Genomic DNA, 21,622 nt, shown 5'->3' with positions numbered 1-21,622 from the left:
ATTCCCTGTACCCAATATTGCTTAAGCGGTATTTGCATTAGGCAATTTTTCATCGAGTCGATCAACCTTAAGTCGTTCGACGTCAACACCGTGTAAACTATCATTTTTGATCTAGCGGAAACTATTTTGGGTCCTCTTGCACAACGGTTTACGAAGTAGAAATATCAGTAAATTGACGAGTTCTAAGTTCGCGAGTTGCTTTCTTTTTCCTTTCCATTACTTATACGCGAGTCGACTAATAATGGCTCGTTAAAGATGTAAACGAATATGGAATTCTTAAATTGGTACCTTAAATTCTTCTTTCAAACGGACTTTGTATTTGAATGTTACATAATTTTAGAAGATCGTATCAAATTGAATAATCAGACGTTATCTGAAGAAATTTATATAATTCGTAAAATTTATTTCGAAAATTTCCTAGTAATTTTATCCAGTTTTTCCAAAGGTGATGCTAGTCGAATACAACGAGTGAGATACCATCGTCAAGTGACACAAACGTCAGTTTTTAATACATCGACCACGCTTACAACTTTTTTATACATATTTCTTAATCTTCCAAAATTATACATAAACAATAAAAAAAAGGTTATTTTCATACTGGAATATTTCTATTCATTTTCAAATAATTAGCTTTTTCAATTTGTCTATCAAATTAATTAGAATTACTGAAACTACGCGCAAAATCTCTCCACATAACACGTTGATCGCGCTAAATAACAAACACAAGGCCGTAGAGTATAAACCTTAATTAAGCATTAACCTGAATTAAATATCGAACGATTTGAGATCGTTCAATCGAATCAGTCGGCTAAAAGTTGCCTGATATAAACACAGCTCAACGTGCTAAGAAATATTGGTTTATGAGTTTTCTCGTAAGCATTCCACTGGCAGAAGGCGGTCCCATAAAAACGATTAGAGTAATGCTCTTATGATCATTTGTCCAATATCGTGGACACGATTTATCGCCGCAGCGGCTGCGTCCATATCTTTTCTATTGCTTCACGCCTAAATGTCACGGCAATCTTTATAAGAGCACCTTTTTTTCCCTTCATCCTTGCTACGTGTACGTAATCAGCCTACGTCGATTATTATTCAGATAACTGACAAATACATTTATTTAATAAAGTCGGCTTCTCGAGATCGTATTTAAAGGTGTTACGAACTTCGTATCATTTAGAGATTTGATTTTTTCAATGCTGTGTACCTATACGCTTGGTGATATTTCGCGCGTCGAGTACGCGGTATTTAGAGCGCATTAAATATACTAGGCGCCGTATTATAAATAAAATTAGAAGTTATACGATTTTAATATAAATAGATTTTATCTTCAATTAGTTTCACGAGGAAATATATAGACCGATATTCCATGCTAAGTATACTAAGCGACACCTTAAAAATGCGGCAATAAATTTTTCATGGAAATACGCGTATTTCACGGTGAACGTTCGTCCTATGAATTCTAAACCGATATCTCAGAAATATGGTAAATATGACTAATAACAGGAAAATAACAACTTAGTATATTTCTACTTCCATTAGCTCGCTTTTATTTCTATTTCCTACTTTCCATCCTGATTTCTATCGTAAAAATGAACAAGGATAAACCTGACTTTGCCAACGTTTCTGTGATAGTACATCTCCGATTGAAATTATTTCTGTAATTGTACAATTCTACTACGACACCTCAATTCGTATATTTCCATCTCAATCTCATTTTAGGAAACACGAAAGACTCGATACTCTATATCGAATATAAAGCTAAACTACGATCGAATAATGAAAAATGAAATATAGAATGTTTATCTACATCTAATTACTCCTGTCAGTTAGTTTCTTTATCGTTTCAGGTTCTAAATCAGAATCAATCGATCATCTAGGTCTAACTAGTTTCCAGAAAAGTTGGGGCAGCGTCGAGTCAAATGATCGTTAGAGTTACGTAAAGCCGCGTTTTGCTGGCGCCTTCTCTATTTACTCTCTCTCTTTCCTCCTAATACTGTCTTTGTGTCGATAGGACGCGACAGCTTTTTGTGGTTGAATTTGTGTCGCCAACGAGCAGACAGACGGTGCCGTAAGACGATCAAATTTACAAACTTTACGGTTACACGAGGAGCCCGTTAATGACAAGTGTCTGTGTAAACTAGACAATTATGTATGTTACTTTTATGCACTTGATGACTTGGAGCCTATTTCGCAAGAGTGCGAGATAATAGATAAGTGTACGAAGGAAGTACGATAAACTTCTAAATACTAGTTGTAATGCTTCTATTTAATATAGGTAATATTTGCTCGATATTAAAATAATATTTCACTTGGGAAAATTAAAACTTAATATTCGTCGTTACGATTCGAAGAATAAAAAAAGAAGCAATTCTGTAAAAATTTAACACGTTACTTATAGTATAATTATGATAATCCGGTAATCGGATCCAATGTTCAGACGATGAAAATAGATTAAGAAAATTCACTTACATATTTGTTTGCTATTTTATACGTCTCATTGTATTTCTATATTTTTATATATTATACCTTTTTATTTGATATAATATATATGTATATACTTTTATTAACAAATTTGTATTATTATTATATCACGTACAATATCCATATTTATATTTATTTTTAAGCCGATATGTATATATACAATTTTGAAATTTCTTCCTCGAAATCGCATTAGAAAATTAAGATTTTAATAGGTATAATAAACAGTACCGTATAAATGTGCAAATCTTCGTTTCCTAGTTATTTTTATTTGGGCAAGAGAAACGAAAAAGGTAAAAATTTCTAACGTTAAAATTCCAACGTTAGCAGACAGCGAGTGGTTATTTTCCCAAAGGAGGTAGCCATAAATCTTGAAAAGAAAGTAGACGAAACTGAATTGATGGATGTAGACAACCTTCGATCGTCAAGATAATCGTACCTGCTATTGGTTTACCGTGAAACACCGTTCAGACCTGTAAAAGATGTCGCCCAACTAATGGGACAACGGGCATTGCCTACCTGCGCTGCACGACCGTTTCGTTTTAAAAAGAAAGTTTGATTGGTACTCTTCAGTGCTAATATGACAACTCAATCGTTCGAGTGCATCTCTTTTCGAGCACATTAAATGCTTAAAATAAACATTTGATGTATCGAATACGGCATCGTGATACAGCAATTAAACGTTTTAATTTTTAAAAGGAAATTCAAATTTTCTGGTCGTCGAATATTACTTTAATATCATCTACGTTTATAAAGATAAAATAAAGATTCAATTTCAATAAAGATAAAAGAAATAATGCGGAAGATATAGAAATAAATATAAGGATTTTAAAGTAGTAATAACTCACGAAGTACTCCGTACAACAAATTGTAACTTTTACAGTAATATATAATTTCCTAACGTTATAATTTTCTACAATCGATCTAATGAATTCATTAATGTTTCATATTTTTTAATAACAATAGAACCGTTGATGCTATTATATTTGGTGTATGATCACCTATTTCGATATAACAACTTGCTATTATAATCCTCAGCTATATAATTACCAGTCCCTAAGGAATAGGTAGCATCAACGTTCTAGATCTATTACGCTCTTACTAGTGGTTGTTACAATTTAATTGAATTATACTTATGATCAATTATCGTACCTCAAAGGACTCCAGATATCTTCGACATTCTAAGTAACTTAAATACCCGTTACAAAATTAATCTTTTTGCTCTGGCACCACTATACTATATATAACAGCCAAGTTGTAAATCTACACTTTACTACGAAGCATAACATGCTAATCATTCATGTTTTATTCAAGCTATTTTAAATTAACATACAGGGTGTTCCATTTAGAGTTCCCTCGAAAATACGAGACGTTAATTATATTAAATATTGAAATATTAACGATATACAAAAATGTCTCGAGCAAATTTTCACTAATTTCAGATTCTGTACAATTTGATGGCGATTATACAACGAAAGAAATTCGCACGTTAACTGCACATGCGATTCTGTCGAACAGTATACGAGAGAAGATTTCATCCGTTAATTTAAACAGTAAGCATTCAAGTTGTATTCTTTCTAATACGTAACTGGAACAAGTTTCCATTTCATACTGTTCGAAGAACCCATACGACTCTCTTCGACGATCTTAGACGAACGACGATTACTTAAGTCAAGGAGAACACCTGTGTTCGTATATGTATGTGCTATATATGACATTAGGTCAACTCTAGTCATCTATGGCAGCGAAAGGGTTAAGACCACGTCCATCTCACGTTCTGTATTCGATTCGTTGAAAATTATCCAGCAACGCGTATCCAACTGGCTCGAAACGACATAAATACTTGGAACGATTTTTCACGTTGGATCTGCGCTGTCTTGACGACAGAAGCACAAAGCGGTGGTTCATTGGCGATTCCCATGGCGATGCAAAACGTCCGCTTTCATCAAAATTTATTGCTGCTCGCGACTGCTACCGGCGCGCGGGGACAATCAACAACATTTACACGTATCGATACCATTCATTATTCCGCTCTTGTTCCTTTTGTTGTTCTCGTACAGGATTCACTGGCAAAAAAAAAAGCCACAGCAGCATTCAAACGCGATTCAACAGTGTGATTTTTTATTCAGTTCACGGACGCTTGTACTCCCATTTACCTAGGAACTCGACCAGCTGGACATCGACTAATCCTCCTCGCTACCGGTAATAAATTACAGTTTCACGTTGACCTGTGGCTAACAGGGCTCGTTAGCGCGCCACGCACAGCTGACGATTAGCATTTGGTTCGCGGCATGCTGTCGTTACAGCGTAGGCCTTTCACGTGGTTAAATTATTCGCACGTCTCCGAAACGACGCCGGAGGTTTCACACGTCCCACGGACAACACGGAGGATTTAAAGGTGGCCTTCCCTATGAGGTTTGTAAGTACAACTAACACGATTGCGACAACTGAAGCATCAAGTATTTATCGATACATATACATGCTGCTCACGCTATTGGTTCACATGTCTTTTTTTTTTTTTGTAGACGATCGGTTTGCGAGCAAAATTATATGTTGTCGCAAAGAAAAACTCTTATCGGTGGTCATCGCCCCACTACTTGCCGCTTACAGGTGGAATCCCAGGAAACATGGGAAAACCCACGTCTTCCCAATTCGTACCCGATGAGGCAATAACCACAAGGAACCTTTTGACTCAAAGATGTTTCCTGCCAATTAACGGCCTTCAAGATAAATCAAACAGCCTCGTTTATGACAATTCCTAAGGATTATTGCGGTCCGCTTAATTCTATGTGCACAGCTGGAGGTCGCCTCAAACGTAAAAAGTCCCCGGACATAACACACCTACATTGTCAATTTTCATATTACTTATTTATCGGTTGTGATATCGTTATATTACGTTATAGTACCATCAAATAGACTATTTACGGGAATTGTTATGTCCTAACTTTTAGATCACGATGAGAAATTTTTCTATTCTCTGATACTTCTTCCCTCGTATCGGCAAATAAAGTTCCAGTTACAGAGGGTTAAGCTTTATATTGATCATAATGCTGAAGCATATTCCTATATGGGAAACGATTTGTGCTTTTATGGTCTTTTTATTTCCTCGTATGAAAGAAGTATTTCTTGCATCGATCTTATTTCAATATTACAGCGAAGAATGTTGTTCTCCGTTTGATGAAAGTTTTGCTTTCGTCGATTATTATGGCTCATACATACTCCATACAGTATCAAACATTTGATATCAATCAAACTGTCTGTCACGATCCTGTACAGGTATTGGATGGAATGTGCTATGCTACTCTGTTCGACAAACAATTTTATCCAACATTATCGGTGACAATTTACGATATAATTGTGGATTGGCTGCCGGAGACAATAACGCGCTATTGTTTGCCGTGGCTCTGCTAATTTATTGGAATTCTATATTTACGACGTCTTCACGGGATAATACGTAGACGCGGATGACTTCATAAATCTGTTATTCCTGAAATTTATGTTGGTGACAGCTGATTTTCTCGAGACATCTTAACGACGTTTAAAGTCAGACTTGCATTATGTTGTGGGTAGCAATGTTTAAACGAGCGTCCGTGTATTTGTCAATGGTGACAAATAGCGTTGTTCTATGCTTTCAATAGAGTGTAAATGTTCGGTGTCGATTCGTTGAAATTAATTGGATTTTAATTTTGAAAAGAAAAGACACGTCGTTCAAACAAATTGAATAATTTGCACAACGATCGAGAGATAAAACACAACGATTTTCTAAATTTCCAGCTTCTATTAAAATTTGATACGGTATCAAAACTGTGTTCAATTTTAATAATTTATCTAAATATCTTTCGTACATCGAACATCAAATTAATAACGTTAATCCGTTACTTTTAATATAAAATTACAGATGTGTTTGAAAAATACGTTAATAATACGTTAAAATAGGTTAAATAATCCAATGTTCGTAAAAGGCAGTGGAAAATTAAAATCAAGTATCGAGCTAATGATATTAATTCGTCGTTTCTAATTCTTAATGACAGTCGCACGTACAAATTTACAAAAATTTGCCGGATAATTCGTAAACGAGTTTACTCTAATTGCCATTTAATTCGAACGTATCTCAATTACGTTTCTGCATTGTCAAATTTTACGATTTCTCTAATAAACGCGAATTCCATCCTGCGCTCGACCGTTGAATATATCGCGCAATCAATGTCACCTATTGATAGCCAAATGAAATAGCTAAATGGGAAAGTGGAGCTCGACGTTTCATTTTACGCTAATTTAATGTCTCTAATAAAATATCAAAACTATGCGATGCTATAAAGTATGGAACATTTAGTTACACGTACGCGCATCTTATGATTCGATTTCATTTTCTCCTCTTGCGCCAAGTTCGGTATTTATATCATTAACTGATACATTGTTCAGAAAACGATACAGTACAATTGGAAGCGTACGAAACGTTGAATTCGATTTTAAACGAAATTAATTATTGTAAGAGTAATGACGCGAGTACGACGATAGTTTGCAATCTGCGTACACAAACCAAAACAAACAAAATCTATTAGTCAGTGCATTATTACATCTCTATAATTAAATTATCGGCTTCCAAAGCATAACAATTACCCCAAACTTATCAGAATTATAAGGTCATCTCTATTTTTATTTACCAGCGCTTGCAAAAATTTATTACCATAACCGAATGAGCATAGTACATAACATCGCTAATTTTGTGTTATAATTACACCGATTATATCTTCATTTCGATATAATTGTTTGGCGATTTGTGTAATATGAAAATAGAATTTTAAAAAATTTTCTGAACACTCAAATTTAGGGTAAATATATCTACATAGCTTATTACGTATCTCCATCCCAAAATCGAATTATAATCTTATTTTAGGTATGTATAGATAAGTAGAAGATATAAGAAAGTCCTACATTTTAAAAAGTATCAGAAACTTATTGGATACAGGAAGATTTGATTAAAAGTACGTATACTAATAAAATATAGATAATCTCATAATCTTTTAACCTTTATGTATACGTACAAGCAACAAGTAAAGCTACTTTTTTATTCCGGAGAAATGATTTATCTGTTTTACGTATTCCAACTTATCCTCCGATAATCTTGGATAGAACCGTAATCAAATATTTTCAAATCTTGTTCATTTAGTCGTATTAATCACATTCAAAGAATTATTTTCTTCTGGTACAATTATAATATTTTACACAAAACAGCAATAATATTTCAAATCTTCCCATAAATATATCAGAATGTGTTGCTACAATATTTAATCATGTTCTACTATGTAAAAACAAAAGACAAAAAGTAAAGCTCAATATTCAATTCCTCGCTACGTATATGTAAATGCAGTGTATTATAAAATCGCTAATAATCTATACAAAGCGAACGTCATTCAACAAATTCATTGCATTTAAATAACCACCTATATGTTCGTACATCTAGAAACGAATTATCATCGTCGTTTAAAATGGTTGATCCGTTGCAATCAGAGAGATGGTAAAAAGAAGAGCGACGCGAGGATAAAAAGAGGGAAAAGAAGAGAGATTGCTTACCGGGTTTGCAGAGCCGGCTCCAGTGGTAAGGGTTGCAGCATATGTATACAGGGTCTTTAGCGGAATGACAGACAGGAAGTCTCTTGAGCTCCGACGAGTGGGCGAGATCCGGCCACCGCCAGATCTGGCAGCAGAGCAGGTGAGGATCGATCGGCGCGTTGTCGTGCGAGCCGCGTGCAGGTACTCTGCATCGATCCGGCCTTATCGGTGACGCGCACGAATCCTCCGATCCAGAGTTTTGATCGTCGTCGTTCTCCAACGACGAGGAACGATGATGTCTAGTACGATGATGTCGATGATGATAATGATGATGATGCGTAGGATGATGATAATAGTGGTGATGATGGTGGTAACGATGATGACGATAACATTGTTGCTGTTGTTGCTGTTGCTCGGAATCGTTTACGTCCTCGGAGTGCTGACGGGGCACGAGGACGCACGAGCCGAGGTCGGCGCCACAGCTTTCCACGGTGGTGAGTAACATCTCTAGTTGGTTTTCCTTGAGCGATTTGAGGAGCGCCTTGCACCTCAACAAACGAACGGGATCCTCGTCATCGTCCTGGCTCAAATCACCACCGCAGCAACCTGGATGTAGTTTACTCGACGAGATACGGCTACCTCCTCCTACGCCACCTCCCCCTCCACCGCCAGCGCCACCACCCCCTCCTCCCCCGCCGCCGTCGACTGCACCTCCTGACGACGCTCCACGCGCTCCTCTGGTTGTTTGGCCCGTCGTTGCCGTCACGTTGCTCGTCGTGTCGTTGTCGGTGCCGCTCGTGTTGTTTGCGCGATGAATACGTGACGAATCCTCTTGAGCTTCACACTCGGTTTCATGCTCTCCACGGACCTTGGCCTTTAGGAGACGTCTAGTGAGCGCCGTCCGTTTGCTCCAGAACATGAACATGAAACAGGATTTGCGGTACGCGCATTTGGGGGCCAGTACTTTTCAACGTAGCCGCGCGGAAAATGAGAAATATTTGGAATCGGTGCCCGACGCGACACCGTCACACCACCGCGCACTGGACACGCCACTTTCCTCCTCCCCTCCTCCACCACCACTACTACCACCACCACCTCCTCCACCACCTCCTCCGACGCCCCTTCCTCTCGCTCCTCTTCCTCCACTATTTCCTCTACCCGCGCCGCCTCGTTTCTTTCCCTTTCGCGTTTGCCGAGCTTCCCCGCGTTGCCGCTCCTCTTTCGCCAACGTGACGACGACTACGACGAAAAAACGGAACACGAGAAGTATATACACCGGCGGTTATACACTCTGTCAAGAAAAAAACAAACACCGCCGCCTTCTTCTGTCGACGCACATACGATTACAGATGAACGAGGACGGTCCCCAGCGAGAAACTTCCGACGGGGCCAGCACACGCGCGTATATTTATTTACGCTCTCCGCGGATTTGATGCACTTTGGATCACGGTCCCGAAATAGTGTGACAGTCCCCCGTGACACGAACAGCAACGTTCTCTTCGCGGTAAATCTGCTTTCGAACGGCTTAACGTGCGTCACTTTTCTCTACCGTTCTCGTGAATGCTCTGTATTGTTTGTCCTTTCCTTGGTTTTCTCGAAGAGAAAAAATTAATATTATCAATCGAGAATAGCGCGTGGCAAGCAACAAGGTAGGTCGAAGTAGAATAACGAAGGATAGCAGCTTCAGTCTCTTCCTCTTCGTGTCGATAACTTTTTCGAACCAGTAAACGAGGTTAGGTCGAATACCGTTTACCGACCTTGAACTCTCATTTACCTATGTGCCACGGTATGTATACACAAACTGGCCGGCTGATTGGTGACGCGAACAGCGTGCGCGCGCGCGATCCGTTTACATGTACGCGAGCACACGCCAATTCGTTGCGACGATCTCGATCAGCTGAAGCGCCACTTCATTCTCGCGATACTCTCCTTCGAACGATTCTGTTATACACGCCCCGTTGTTATTGTTTCGTTACTCGAATGTTACCACGTTATTTACGTCGTTCGCTAGTAAATGACACTTTAGCGAGGACACTAGAGAAAATCTGCGTGTCGTGTTTCAGTGGTCAAATCGTATTATCGCCCTCGATAGACGAAAGATACTCGATAATTTGTTCAACGACGAAAGAACGTGGCGTACGGTATATAAGCGAAAAAAGGCACGAGAGATTCCTGTGCTGTCTCGACAGTTCGCGAACGTTGTCAGCTTTCGTTGTCCTAAGAGACGTACACGGTGCAACGGTCGCCAGCGGGGTTACGGACGCGCACTATTAGTATCATGATACACTTCTTATCCGTTGGCCGTAGCAGAGCACGAATCGGTCGCGCGCGCACACACGACACCGGTTCTTGACTTTCCACGATGTGTATATCGACAGCGATGTGGTGTCTTAACCTCGCGACCCGGCACTCAACCACAAACACACACACGCGCACGTATATAATACGTATATCGGCGCGATTCGCCTTACGAAAAATTGTTTTCTATCGCTGCGAATCTCTCTCTCTCTCTCTCTCTCTCTCTCTCCCTCTCTCTGACTTTTTTCTCTGGTCGTTTACGTTTCTCTTACGAGACGAGTCTGGTAACGTTAGGCCAGGACGGTTGATCAATGTCCCTCGAATCTCGGGCGGTTAAGCCCTGTAGAATACGATAGTGTCGTTTTCTTTCTTGATATTCCTTTGCTCGTGCCGTCGCCAATGCCGGCGCACCGGCACCACATAACAACAACGACGACGACGACGACACTTTAACCTCAAATCCGAGATTGTCGCGTCGATCACTCCCCGTCATCCGTATACGCGTATCACCGAGTGACATTTTCCGCTTGCATCGTCCGTCTTTCTCTCCCGTCTACTTCTTCACTGTTGCTCACACTGTTCACCGTAACACTTGTCGCTCGTCACCCATCGCCGTCGCCGGCCTGCGGGCTTATTCGCGCGAGGCGACCGCGAGGACGCGCACTGTCACATTCTTGAAATCGCTGCCCGGAAAGCCAGCGAGAACGAGTGAGACACCAACGGGGAGGGATAACGCGTGAGCAAGACAGACAGACAGAGGAGAGAGCAAAATACACATGAAGAAAAAGAGAGTAGGGAGGGCTAGCGCACGTAGATCGGATATATAACTCGCGGAGGGCGAGAGAGGTCGAACGAGAGTAGCGCTTCGGTTGCACGTTTAAAACTTTCGGTACGGTAAAAAAAAGTTAATTGATGCAGCAAAGGGAAAAAATCAAATTCAGAGTCTCACCGCGACGTTACACTTCGACTTCAAACTGTTTCAAATTCTTCTACTGGCGGACGTTTTTGTCTTCGCGCACAGATACTGACGTCGTCACGGGGCAAACTGTTGCGAAGAACAACCACGATTGCGGCCGTAACACGACTCGACTCGGCTCCGCTCGACGACGCGACTGAGTGGTACGCACGAGGTCTCCGTCATGAGCGCACACACCGACTTCCACCGCCTCTTCCTCCACCTCCTCGTCGCTGCCGTCGCTCGTCTCGTCCCGTCCGTCTCGTCTCGGCGCGCCGATACACCGACTGCAGCATACTAAACACACAAGGGAGATTGTTAAACATGGCCGTCGCCGCCGCGCCATTATCTTTCGCGTTCGCCGTCAGAGGCGCCACTCACACGCGCTCATATACTACAGACGCACTATGATCGCTCTTTTCAAAATTTTACTATCTCCATTTTCTCTATTTTTACATTTCTACTATGGATATGTTAGTCGTAGAGCAAGAATAGAATATCCAAATTGTATAAGATCCATTTGAAAAGGTATCCGTGAAATGAAATAAAAAATTCTTCCAAGATACTTCCTTCCAACTAATCAAGAAGTTATAGAAACATCCACATTAAAAGTAAAAGGCTTGAGCAAATATCTAATATACATATTCATTAAAAACAATTTCGGTAAAGAAATGTTTGATTAACGAATTAATGTACGAAATGAACGATTCTCGAAGCATCATTGTATCGAAAAAATTTTATACGACTACCATCTCCTATTATAAACTAAACAACAACTTCACGTTTTCATAGAACAACAAATTACGATAATGATCATTACATCACGGATTATTAGACTATTTATGCAAATTCAAATTTTTATATGTGTAACTTAAGTAAAGACTTGGATACAAATTAATTTCATCTTCTAAATAATATAACAGAACTACGAATATTTTGCAAATATTTTACAACGTAAAATATGTATATATATAAAATATTAAGGCATAAGATTAAAAAAATAGGACCTTGGTAGAAAATCGTTTTACTACCAAGTATTATAGAAATCACTATATTGTGGATATTTGATGTACTTCTTCCATATTCTTTTCAAATCTCCTATAAATGCATAAAAATCCGCAGTCTAATTACAACAAATACTTTACTTTAGATATCTTGTATATCTACACATAACAAGTACATGTTATACATTCTGTATGCATTTTTATACATTTAAATTTCCCATAAATGCATACGTAATGTAGCCATTATTTTACTCGTTCATTCAGAACGGAACGAATTTTTGGGAAACTTTGCAAATGAGGATCGATGGATCGTAAATCTTGTGTGGCCCGCGATCCGTGCAACTGGAACACGTTGTGGAGCAGGATAAGATGTGGGACGGGAAGGTGGCGATGACAGAGGGTGAGGGAAAGACGCGAATAAGGACGGGGGGAAGTTAGCCCAGGCAAGGAGGGGGGCAAAAGCAAAGCGCAAGGTGGACTCGTCTGAAGACGGGGGGCGTCAGCCGGTCGGTCGCGGTTACTCGGGCGGCCGAGCAGACTGACGCCAGCGCCTCTGCGTAGCGCCAGCGCCAGTCACCGACAAGTACTCCACCCCGAGGGTCAACATTCCACGACGAATTTCAGTCATGATATGTATTTCTCGTAAAGCAGACGACGCCCGTTTCAACGTGTCAACGTCGTCGAATGACGGAAGAATGTTAAAGAAGACCGGTCCGTTGGTCGGACAGGAAAGAATTTGCCCCGTCGCTTTCTAGATGACGCTTTCCGTTCTGAATAATACCGATACGCTTCTTTGGTACATACTCACGCGATTTTAGATTCAGTACGCAGGAACGAGCGCTTGCGGGTTCATTGGCGGGCCTGTAACAGAATTTTGAATTGCATTATTCTTTTATGGCGCCGTTTGTATTCTGCGATCGAAACGAAAGTGGGTTAAGAAAACTGTTAAATTGCGATAAAAAGAATTAAGAATATCGTGCATTAAGAATTGAAATATTATTCGAAAAATTTGACGAAATTAGCGATGTAGATTTATATCGTCGATTAACGTAATCAATATAAATTAATCATTGGCTAATGGTGTTAATTTATAATTTCCAATTCTGTAATATATAACGAACGTGTTTCTTAAAACACTTGGCATATTATAAAATTACATTCATCGCAAAATAAATAGTTTTAAATGATAGTAATAATATTGGTGATTTTATCTGTAATTTATAAAGTTGCAAAAGCTGTTTGTATGGTAATGACGTATAATTTACGCCTTGTAACTTGTCAAGGCTGATATTATCGTGCAACAGGGTATAGATATTTGTTTTCTTTTTCTTCGTACGAAAAATCTCTTCTATCAAAACATTCTGATATTGTTAACAGAATAAGAACTGTTGATCGATCGTGTTTTAGATAATATGTGATACTATGAAGTAAAATTGTAAATCGCGCGATATTGTAAAAAATTCAACAAAATAGAAGAATACAAATTCACCTTATAAACTTAGTACTTTTTCATAATAAACAAAATAATTACTAAATTAAATAAATAAATTACTCTATTCCATCATCGATCTCCATCAATTATACTTTACTAATCTCAATAACTGTATGTATTCTCATCCAGTTAGATTAATTATAAATTAACAGAAAAGCTGTTTCATTTGATCGATCATATTTTCTAACAATAAACATATCCTATTCTTCAGTAACCATATCTTCGTTCGTTTCAATGAATCCGTGTCTATCCATTATCCGATTAGACCTGTCATAAATGACCGATAAACTGTTTCAACAAGGAATAAAAACTACGAGAAGAAGATCTCTCTCGTTCGAATTATCCGTCCATTTGTCACCGTATCCTGGACAGATAAGAAAATCTGAATCGACCCTGTCCTCCCGTGCAAGCTAACGGTGGCGCCATTAATTTATTTCACGAAGCCCATATTGAAAATGACTTCGGAGGATAAATCAGCGTCTTGATGCATTAAAGTTTGCTCTTTTTTTTTTTTTTGCCGCCGACGTTGTTCGTTTTCTTCAGCGACGTCTAGACGCGTTATTTCACCGTTGGAACCCGCTCCGAAATGATATAGAATTTAGGAAGTTATTTAGTTATGTATGTCTGGCGTCCTGAGCTGGCTAGTAATCAGGCGCCTGGCCTCCGCAAACTGTCCCTCGCTCTTTCTCTCTTTCTCTACCTCTTTCTTTCTCCACAACCGCTCACCATTTCCCCCCTTCCTTTCCTCCTTCTCCCCCCCGCCCCATGTTCTGATTTTGTCTCGCTTCATCGTTCGTCCATTCGGTAAAGCCTGGTAAATTCTCCAGGGCCGTCCACGTTCTCGGTGCCTCGGTGTCTTGGTCCAATTAAAGTGTTGATCAAGGTGCCCTTCGCTCAACTTCACGTCACACAAAACGAGCGTGTATTTCTAGCTTGTATCCCTTGGGACTACACCGTGCAAGACAACAGGCATTTTGTTCGTACGATCAGAGAACTGATTGCCCGACGACAGTGAGAAATTCTGTTTTCGCGTGGCTTTGTAATAACGTCCTATTTTTGTTCTCTTCCAGATCCTGTTTTCCTTTGTACAAGATCATTTTCGAGAAATTCTTTCTTCTGCGATAATTTATACAGGTGGTTGGCAAAGGTGGTTTCATCGAATAGCGACGAAGTAACTCTTACGATACGATTAATGCGATTAATTTTATTCAAGTATCATCGAACGATCGTTATTTAACTCCCATAACGCAATAATGGTATTATTTAAATCGTTTGTAGAAATCAATTAGCTGCAGAAAGTAACGTATGACTATGAATCTATATTTAAGTGTTGCGTATGTGTCTATTTTATCGTTGTATAATTCATTGGCAGTTATTAAGCAATCTATTTTTAGCGGTTATTAATTCTCAATTATCTCACTGGAATAAAAAGTTGCAATGAACCGTAATCTTTTTCCTTATGAGATCTTTTTTTTTTTTAAAGAAAAAAATCTATGAACGAAGGAGATTAAAATAATCCGAACGTTTCAAAAAAATAAAACGATGTGCATATTACGATATCTTATCTCAAGAATTCTTTTATACTCCATTAACAAGTACTTATTCATTGAAAACTGCTCTCTCTCTCTCGTTACATCTGTATTATTAACCATTCACCCAGTGGGCTGTATGTAAATGTACAAGCAACTCTTATATCGATAAAAATACAGCTACGACCCGCATCAAACAATTTCGAGACTCGTAGCTTATAAAATTTACTTGTGAACGTTGTTTGTTTTACTGTTATAGCGAATGCTCGTCACTTATAACTTGCGAAACTCTCTTGAAGAATTTTGTTTCTTTTATTGATTCTATAGTTGTACTACTTGTAAAGCTAAATCTAAAACTCAAAACTTCGCTAATAATATTAATTCTATCGCTGAGAAAGATTCAGTTATATAATATACGTTACATCTACATATAACTATGCACATTCTAAACCAATCAGAAAGCAAAAATCGATCACGATCGATTCGTAGGTTAAGTCGTATTCGAACTTAGTATGCGACGAAACCGACGCGTTTCACAATATTATTACTCAGTTAGCTGTTGCGACCTCTTTGTAAAAATACGTGCCTAAAACGTGTAGCAAACAGTAAATGACGAAGAATACACTCGTAAAACACAGAGCATTTGTGACTGTTGTAATATAGAATTAAGCTGTAAAGAAACGATTGTTTTATATTTTTATTTATTTATTTTATACTATTTTTTTATTTATTTATTTATTTATTACTGGCAGGGTTCGTCATAGCACAAATATTGTCATTTCTTCGTGACGAGTACGCTCGTTAAAAATCGTTGACTGCTTTGCAAACAAAATTCTAAATTGTCCAATCCCAAACCCAAAATCCTAGTCCAAAGTCCAAAATCCTAAATCCTAAAATTCTTAAACAAACGAAATATGGCGCGGACGATCCCGAGCCGGGTCTCGGTTCGACGAGTTCAGGTCGAATTGTACGTTCGTCCCTCCATAGTCAAGCTACAAAATTATAAGCCGTAGCGGATGACCATTTCGTAACGGGCCGCACTAGCGTAGGAGCGGAACAGGTCGCGCGAGCGGACACGCGTCGCACTTTTGCTTCGTTCTATTTCCAAACACGAAAATTATTCACGTTCTCTGTACCGGTAGCACGGAACACGGCGCCGTTCTTGACATATCGTGTCCGATGGCACCGGCAGTCGCCCGAACGGTCTGTGGTAATGCATGCGAAACATTCGCGAGGACGAGTCGGACGACGGTCTAACATAAACACTGGCGCCCTGGAAGACAATGTGGAAAGGAATGTCACTCGCGAGGAAACAGAATATGTCGGATGACATCACTTGAAATTGTACGCGTTTGAAGTTCTGCTGGATATTATTAGACTTGGCGGATCTTTATGGGAAGTTTGAAAGCGCAAAAATGCACAGAGATATAGTACTCTTCGTGCTACTTAGTAAATAATATAATTTTCTATCTGCAATCTAGATAAATGTCCGTCAAATATGCTGGATATTATTTATTATAAAATATTTGATATCATGTATCGACACTGGTGTGCCAGTGTTCAGTTGAAATTCGAATAAATAAAAGGAAATTACCTATCAATGTTTGAGTAGATTAAGAATTTATAAGCTGTTAAGAATCTAATCCAGAATGAAATCAGTAAAGTTCTTAATCCCAGTATTTCATAGTATTTAATTCATACTTAATATAAATATCTAAAGGAAAACCTATTTCATATTAACCACGTACATATCAAAGCATTGAAATAAAAATTAAATATGAAAAATCCTAAGTATGCCATAGATTGCAAGCATATAATATACAGATATCCAATTATTTTCAACAACCTGGCTCAACGACAATTTTTCGTTTCGTAAAAGCTAGTTTCTCAACAGCATCAAACAGAATGTTTATTATCCATAATTTTCTACAGCTATATGCGAAAGGATTATAACTTTCATCGAGCAATAAACTAATAAGGAAACTGGAAGTCTAATCGGACAGCGTGTGCACAGCTGCGTATGTAATAACCATAACGAAACAAGGTTGCTAATCGTCGTTTAATATTCATTGTCCAAGAAACCGATCATTACGAATACGCTTCGGGCTCACACTGGCCGATCACGATTCGTACGACCGAGAAATAAGAAAAAAAAAAGAGGATGGAAAAAGAAGAATTAACACGATTAAGAGCATCGTGACAAGCGCACGCAAGCAAGATGGCACACGCGTGCAAATATTTCTCATTGGATTTGTTCGAGGCATGCCGTACAAAGTAAGGACGCGATACTTTTCTTTGGACGCCGCGATCCAACCCCCGACGGCGCCGCTGTCAACGCTCGAAATTCCTACCACGACGACGAGAACGATCGCCGTCGTTCTTCGAAGCGGCTACTCACGATTCCACTGTAATTCATCTTCCGCGAACCGCAGAGACGTTTCCAAGCTATTCTTGGTCTCCGGTGGAGGCTGACTCTCGTTGTACCCCCGATGAACCGGTACGATGCTTTGAAACGCGTGTCAAAATGACCGATCATCAAAATTTCTGCCCGTTTCCTTGCTATCGAACCTGACTCGAACCAGTCGACACGAGTTTAAAGCTTCAAGCGATTTAACCCTCTGTAACGTCACGCGTACGTATAACTTGCAAGTTGCAGGTATTAACATAAGATGTTTCCAATTTTATTTTTTTAACCCTTCTCTGTAGAGTTATTTCAGTCATCTCCATTTTTTCGAAATGTTTTTTTTTATGGTCCTGAAGTATAAGATATTGTCTCATCCTTTCGTTGTTACATCGACACGTTCGTTACTATCGACGCATACGTTGCGTCGTCTTAATTCTCTAGAACTTAGTCGCTAGACTTTCGACAGTATCTTCTACACGTGTACGTATCTTCATCTACGTAAGATACATACGTTCTACATCTTCAACGATAACTACTGACGCAACTTTTGCATTCCAACGGTTATCAGACTAATTATTAGCGAGTGAAAAGGAACCGAATTTGTTCTTTTCAATGGAATGACACTAATCGTAACTTGAACTTTGACTAATTTCGGCGTTTGTACTATTAAATTTTCTATATCGTATTTATTTTTACTTCGTTCTATATTCTATAATTGTTCCCCAAATTATATTCAGAATGCACGCAAGCTTTCAAAAATTGTCTATCTGACGCGTCACGAATTTCTTTAGCAAAATTTTCACCAGAAACTTACGAACGCCAATCCGATATCACTGATTGCTCTTATCTCGTTATTCTCGTAAACAGTTTCTTTCCATAAGTAAATTCTTTCATACATTTTGCATCGTTATTTTGTATGAATACAAACATTCGTTCAGTTAATCGTGTTCCCGATAATTGGAATTATCACGTCAATTATCACATCAATTATCAGCAGCTGTGCTATTTTGCTTTAAACAAGGATGTATACGATCGCGAAGAAATGTTTTTAAGGTTGAACGAGCAAAGGCCATGAAAGTTGCTGATAATTCCTCGAAAAGGTCAATGGAAATTTTGATTAGCTGTTCAGTCAACGGCGAGTAATTAATTGCATTTCCGTGTCTACTTTCTCGGACAGTATCTAGCCACCTGTCACTGTGGTTCGTTTGCACGAACGTTTATGGAAATTCGAAGGCATTAACGATATCCGTTTGCGAATGGAAAAAGCTAGTTGTCCCCCGTGAGAGACGGGCACCATGTTCGCCGGACCGTGCGTAATCGTCTACATCACTGGCGCCTATCCCTACTTAATTCTTTGTCGTAAAACAAGGTGCGACATTTATTTTTCCGGTTGCTGCCGTTTTTAGAAACCTCTATATCTATCCTCGCATGCTACTCATTCGCCACATTCTCCTATCATCGCTATTATTTGTATTAAGGCGCCAGTGCACGTCGAGTTTCTGTGGAATTTTAATTGTTTATAAATCGAAAAATTTGTTTATTATACAATGACCAACGTTACCCGTATTCGCTTTTCAGAGACAGAAATATAGAAAAATATTCTTTAATTTCTATTCGATACGCTTCAACCGATTTTTTATTAAAAATATTCTACATATTACGTAATTTCTATGAGTATGTCTGTAATTTTATTATAATTTCAAAGAATTTCGCTTATATCGTTGGTCATGTTAAAATTACGAAAATAACGTTCGATCGTTCTTTCCTATTATCTTGTTTAACATTTATACAGTTAGTTGTATAAATAATTTCGTTTTATAAGCTTCCAACTAGTTCTTCGCGTTTTGTATAACTTGTTTTGAGTTGTGCCACCGTTGGAACGCATACGCGAACTGTCCCTTCTACCACAGTATCCCCAGCAGATTCGCGAGTTAAAAAGACTCTGCTACGATTCTCGAATTCCTCACCTACGTCCCAAACTCGTTTTCGTTTCATTCGAAAGACGCCTTTGAAGATGGAACAAAAGTGTGCAGAATAAGATTAAAACTAGAAATTACACGTATCGATAACGATCTTTCTCTTATCGCTTCTAAGCTCCTTTGAAACCTTCTACCGAGAGAAAAATATGATTCAGTTTAGAACAAGCCGAAGAAGGTAGCAGGGTTAACGGACCCCGTTTCAGCGATATATCAACGTATTCCAACAATTCCGTGGAACCGGACGGTGAGTAATTCGTGCACCTGAAACCCGAGTCCGAGCCGGCATATGGGCAGGTTTCGCGCAAAATAAAAGCATCTATTTCGTTTCTATTTCGGTGATCGCTCCGACCCGTGAGTCTCGTCACGCTCTCGTCGTCTCTCGTGGCCCATTATTTCGACCAGCGTCGCGTTTCTCCCCATTCGAGGAGATTCGAGGAATTACGAGATTCCTACGATACTAACTCGACCTTACATCCGCTGCTTTTTCTTTTCTACTTGTACACACCGGATGCGAGGAACCACAGGTCGAAGCCGGAAGACTCCACTTTCGGGGCGCCGGACGCGAAAAATCAGCTCTGACATTCGAGAGAGAATGAGAGAGAGAGAAAAAGAGAGAAAAAAAGAGAGAGCTCGGAGCGTTCAAGCACCTGCGCGAACTGCGGAGAACGCTCGCCGGAATGAGGCATGTTGCGACGGCACTGTGTAAAAGCAACGACGAGTACGACGTGGCCCGATGGGTGGGAGAGGTATGATGGGACAGGTGCGGCTCGTAACTTCCTGGATAATATCGGCCGGTCCGGACGCGCGACCGGCGCTAACGCTGACGCTTACGTTAGCGGTGGCGCCACTCGGATCCGCGCCGTAGGCGCCTGTCCGTCCCGTTCCCCTCCTGCCTCCCGCAGACGGCGCACGGTGCACCCTCTTTCGTGGCTCTCTCTCGCGCACCGCTGTTCACCCATCATTTCTCTTTGGCCATAATGCGTACGAATGGCCTCCACTAGCGATGGGACCAATACAGCAACTTCAATTTCTTCAACTGTTGATATATGTTACTATATCGATGTGTTTGAAATGATCGGCAAAATAGGAAAATACAAGTTTTGTACAGAAAGCAAGCGAATAATGCGAAAATAGTATATCAAGGTTCTCTAGATACGCTTTTCTCGAATCGACTTATATCGCGGATAAAAAATGTATCTATACACGTGATACCCTGTCGATGATTGTATTTGTGCACTACTTAATTTAATCCAAGTACGCTATCGATCGTAAGTATCAAATGACAGGCGTTGAAATTTTGTAGCGTAAATAGAATATTATCAGCTGCTTTTGTTTCTTGTCTGGTTTGCTATAAAAATCAGTTATTTAATTCTCGATATATGTAGCCTGCAACGTGAGATATCAAACTAAAGTAAAATTTGTTTAGAGTTTCCCGGTGAATGTAACCAACAGGTGTCCTGGATACACATGATCGACATGAGCGTATGATGAATTTCGTATCGTTTAGTATCTGGTACTTTCAAGTACAGATAAAAATTTGATACGATGATAACAAAATGCCTGGTCGGAAAATAATCGTTCCCGATACTTTTTCCAGCTACTGTACGTCGGTATTTGCTACGTAATCAAATTGAAAGTCGTACGTTAAACACTGAAAAAAATTGGGACAGTAACGAAACCTTGAAACTTGGCTTGAAAATGTACAAATGTCAATTTTTCCTAAAATCATTGACATACTTCTAATTTCTTTCACATGTTACACTCCTTTATCATACATAGTTCATCCGCGGATTGTTCGAACGTTTCGAGTATAGGATTGGTCCCATCGCTATATTCCACTCTTCTTACGTGTCCTCGCCACTTCTCAGACAAGCGTACGATGTTGCTAGCAAAACCTGCACCATCTTTATTCATGCACACTGGGTAGTTG

The 21,622-nt window shown here is 39.4% G+C and overlaps 1 protein-coding gene across 1 annotated transcript in view; it reads right to left on the bottom strand.

The window, feature by feature from the left end:
• The window catches only part of LOC117204022, a 108,049-nt gene extending 96,468 nt beyond the window's left edge, over positions 1–11,581 (bottom strand). Inside the window, exon 1 of the mRNA XM_033441012.1 lies at positions 8,053–11,581. Coding sequence (XP_033296903.1) covers positions 8,053–8,956 — 904 coding nt within the window. The 5' untranslated portion in view covers positions 8,957–11,581. The remainder of the gene's footprint in view (positions 1–8,052) is intronic.
• Between the last annotated feature and the right edge of the window lie 10,041 nt (positions 11,582–21,622).

This window comes from Bombus bifarius, unplaced genomic scaffold, assembly GCF_011952205.1.
Source record: "Bombus bifarius isolate JDL3187 unplaced genomic scaffold, Bbif_JDL3187 scf7180000007977, whole genome shotgun sequence".
In the NCBI taxonomy this organism is placed as follows: Eukaryota; Metazoa; Arthropoda; class Insecta; order Hymenoptera; family Apidae; genus Bombus; species Bombus bifarius.
This window is presented reverse-complemented; position numbering and strand designations above follow the sequence as displayed.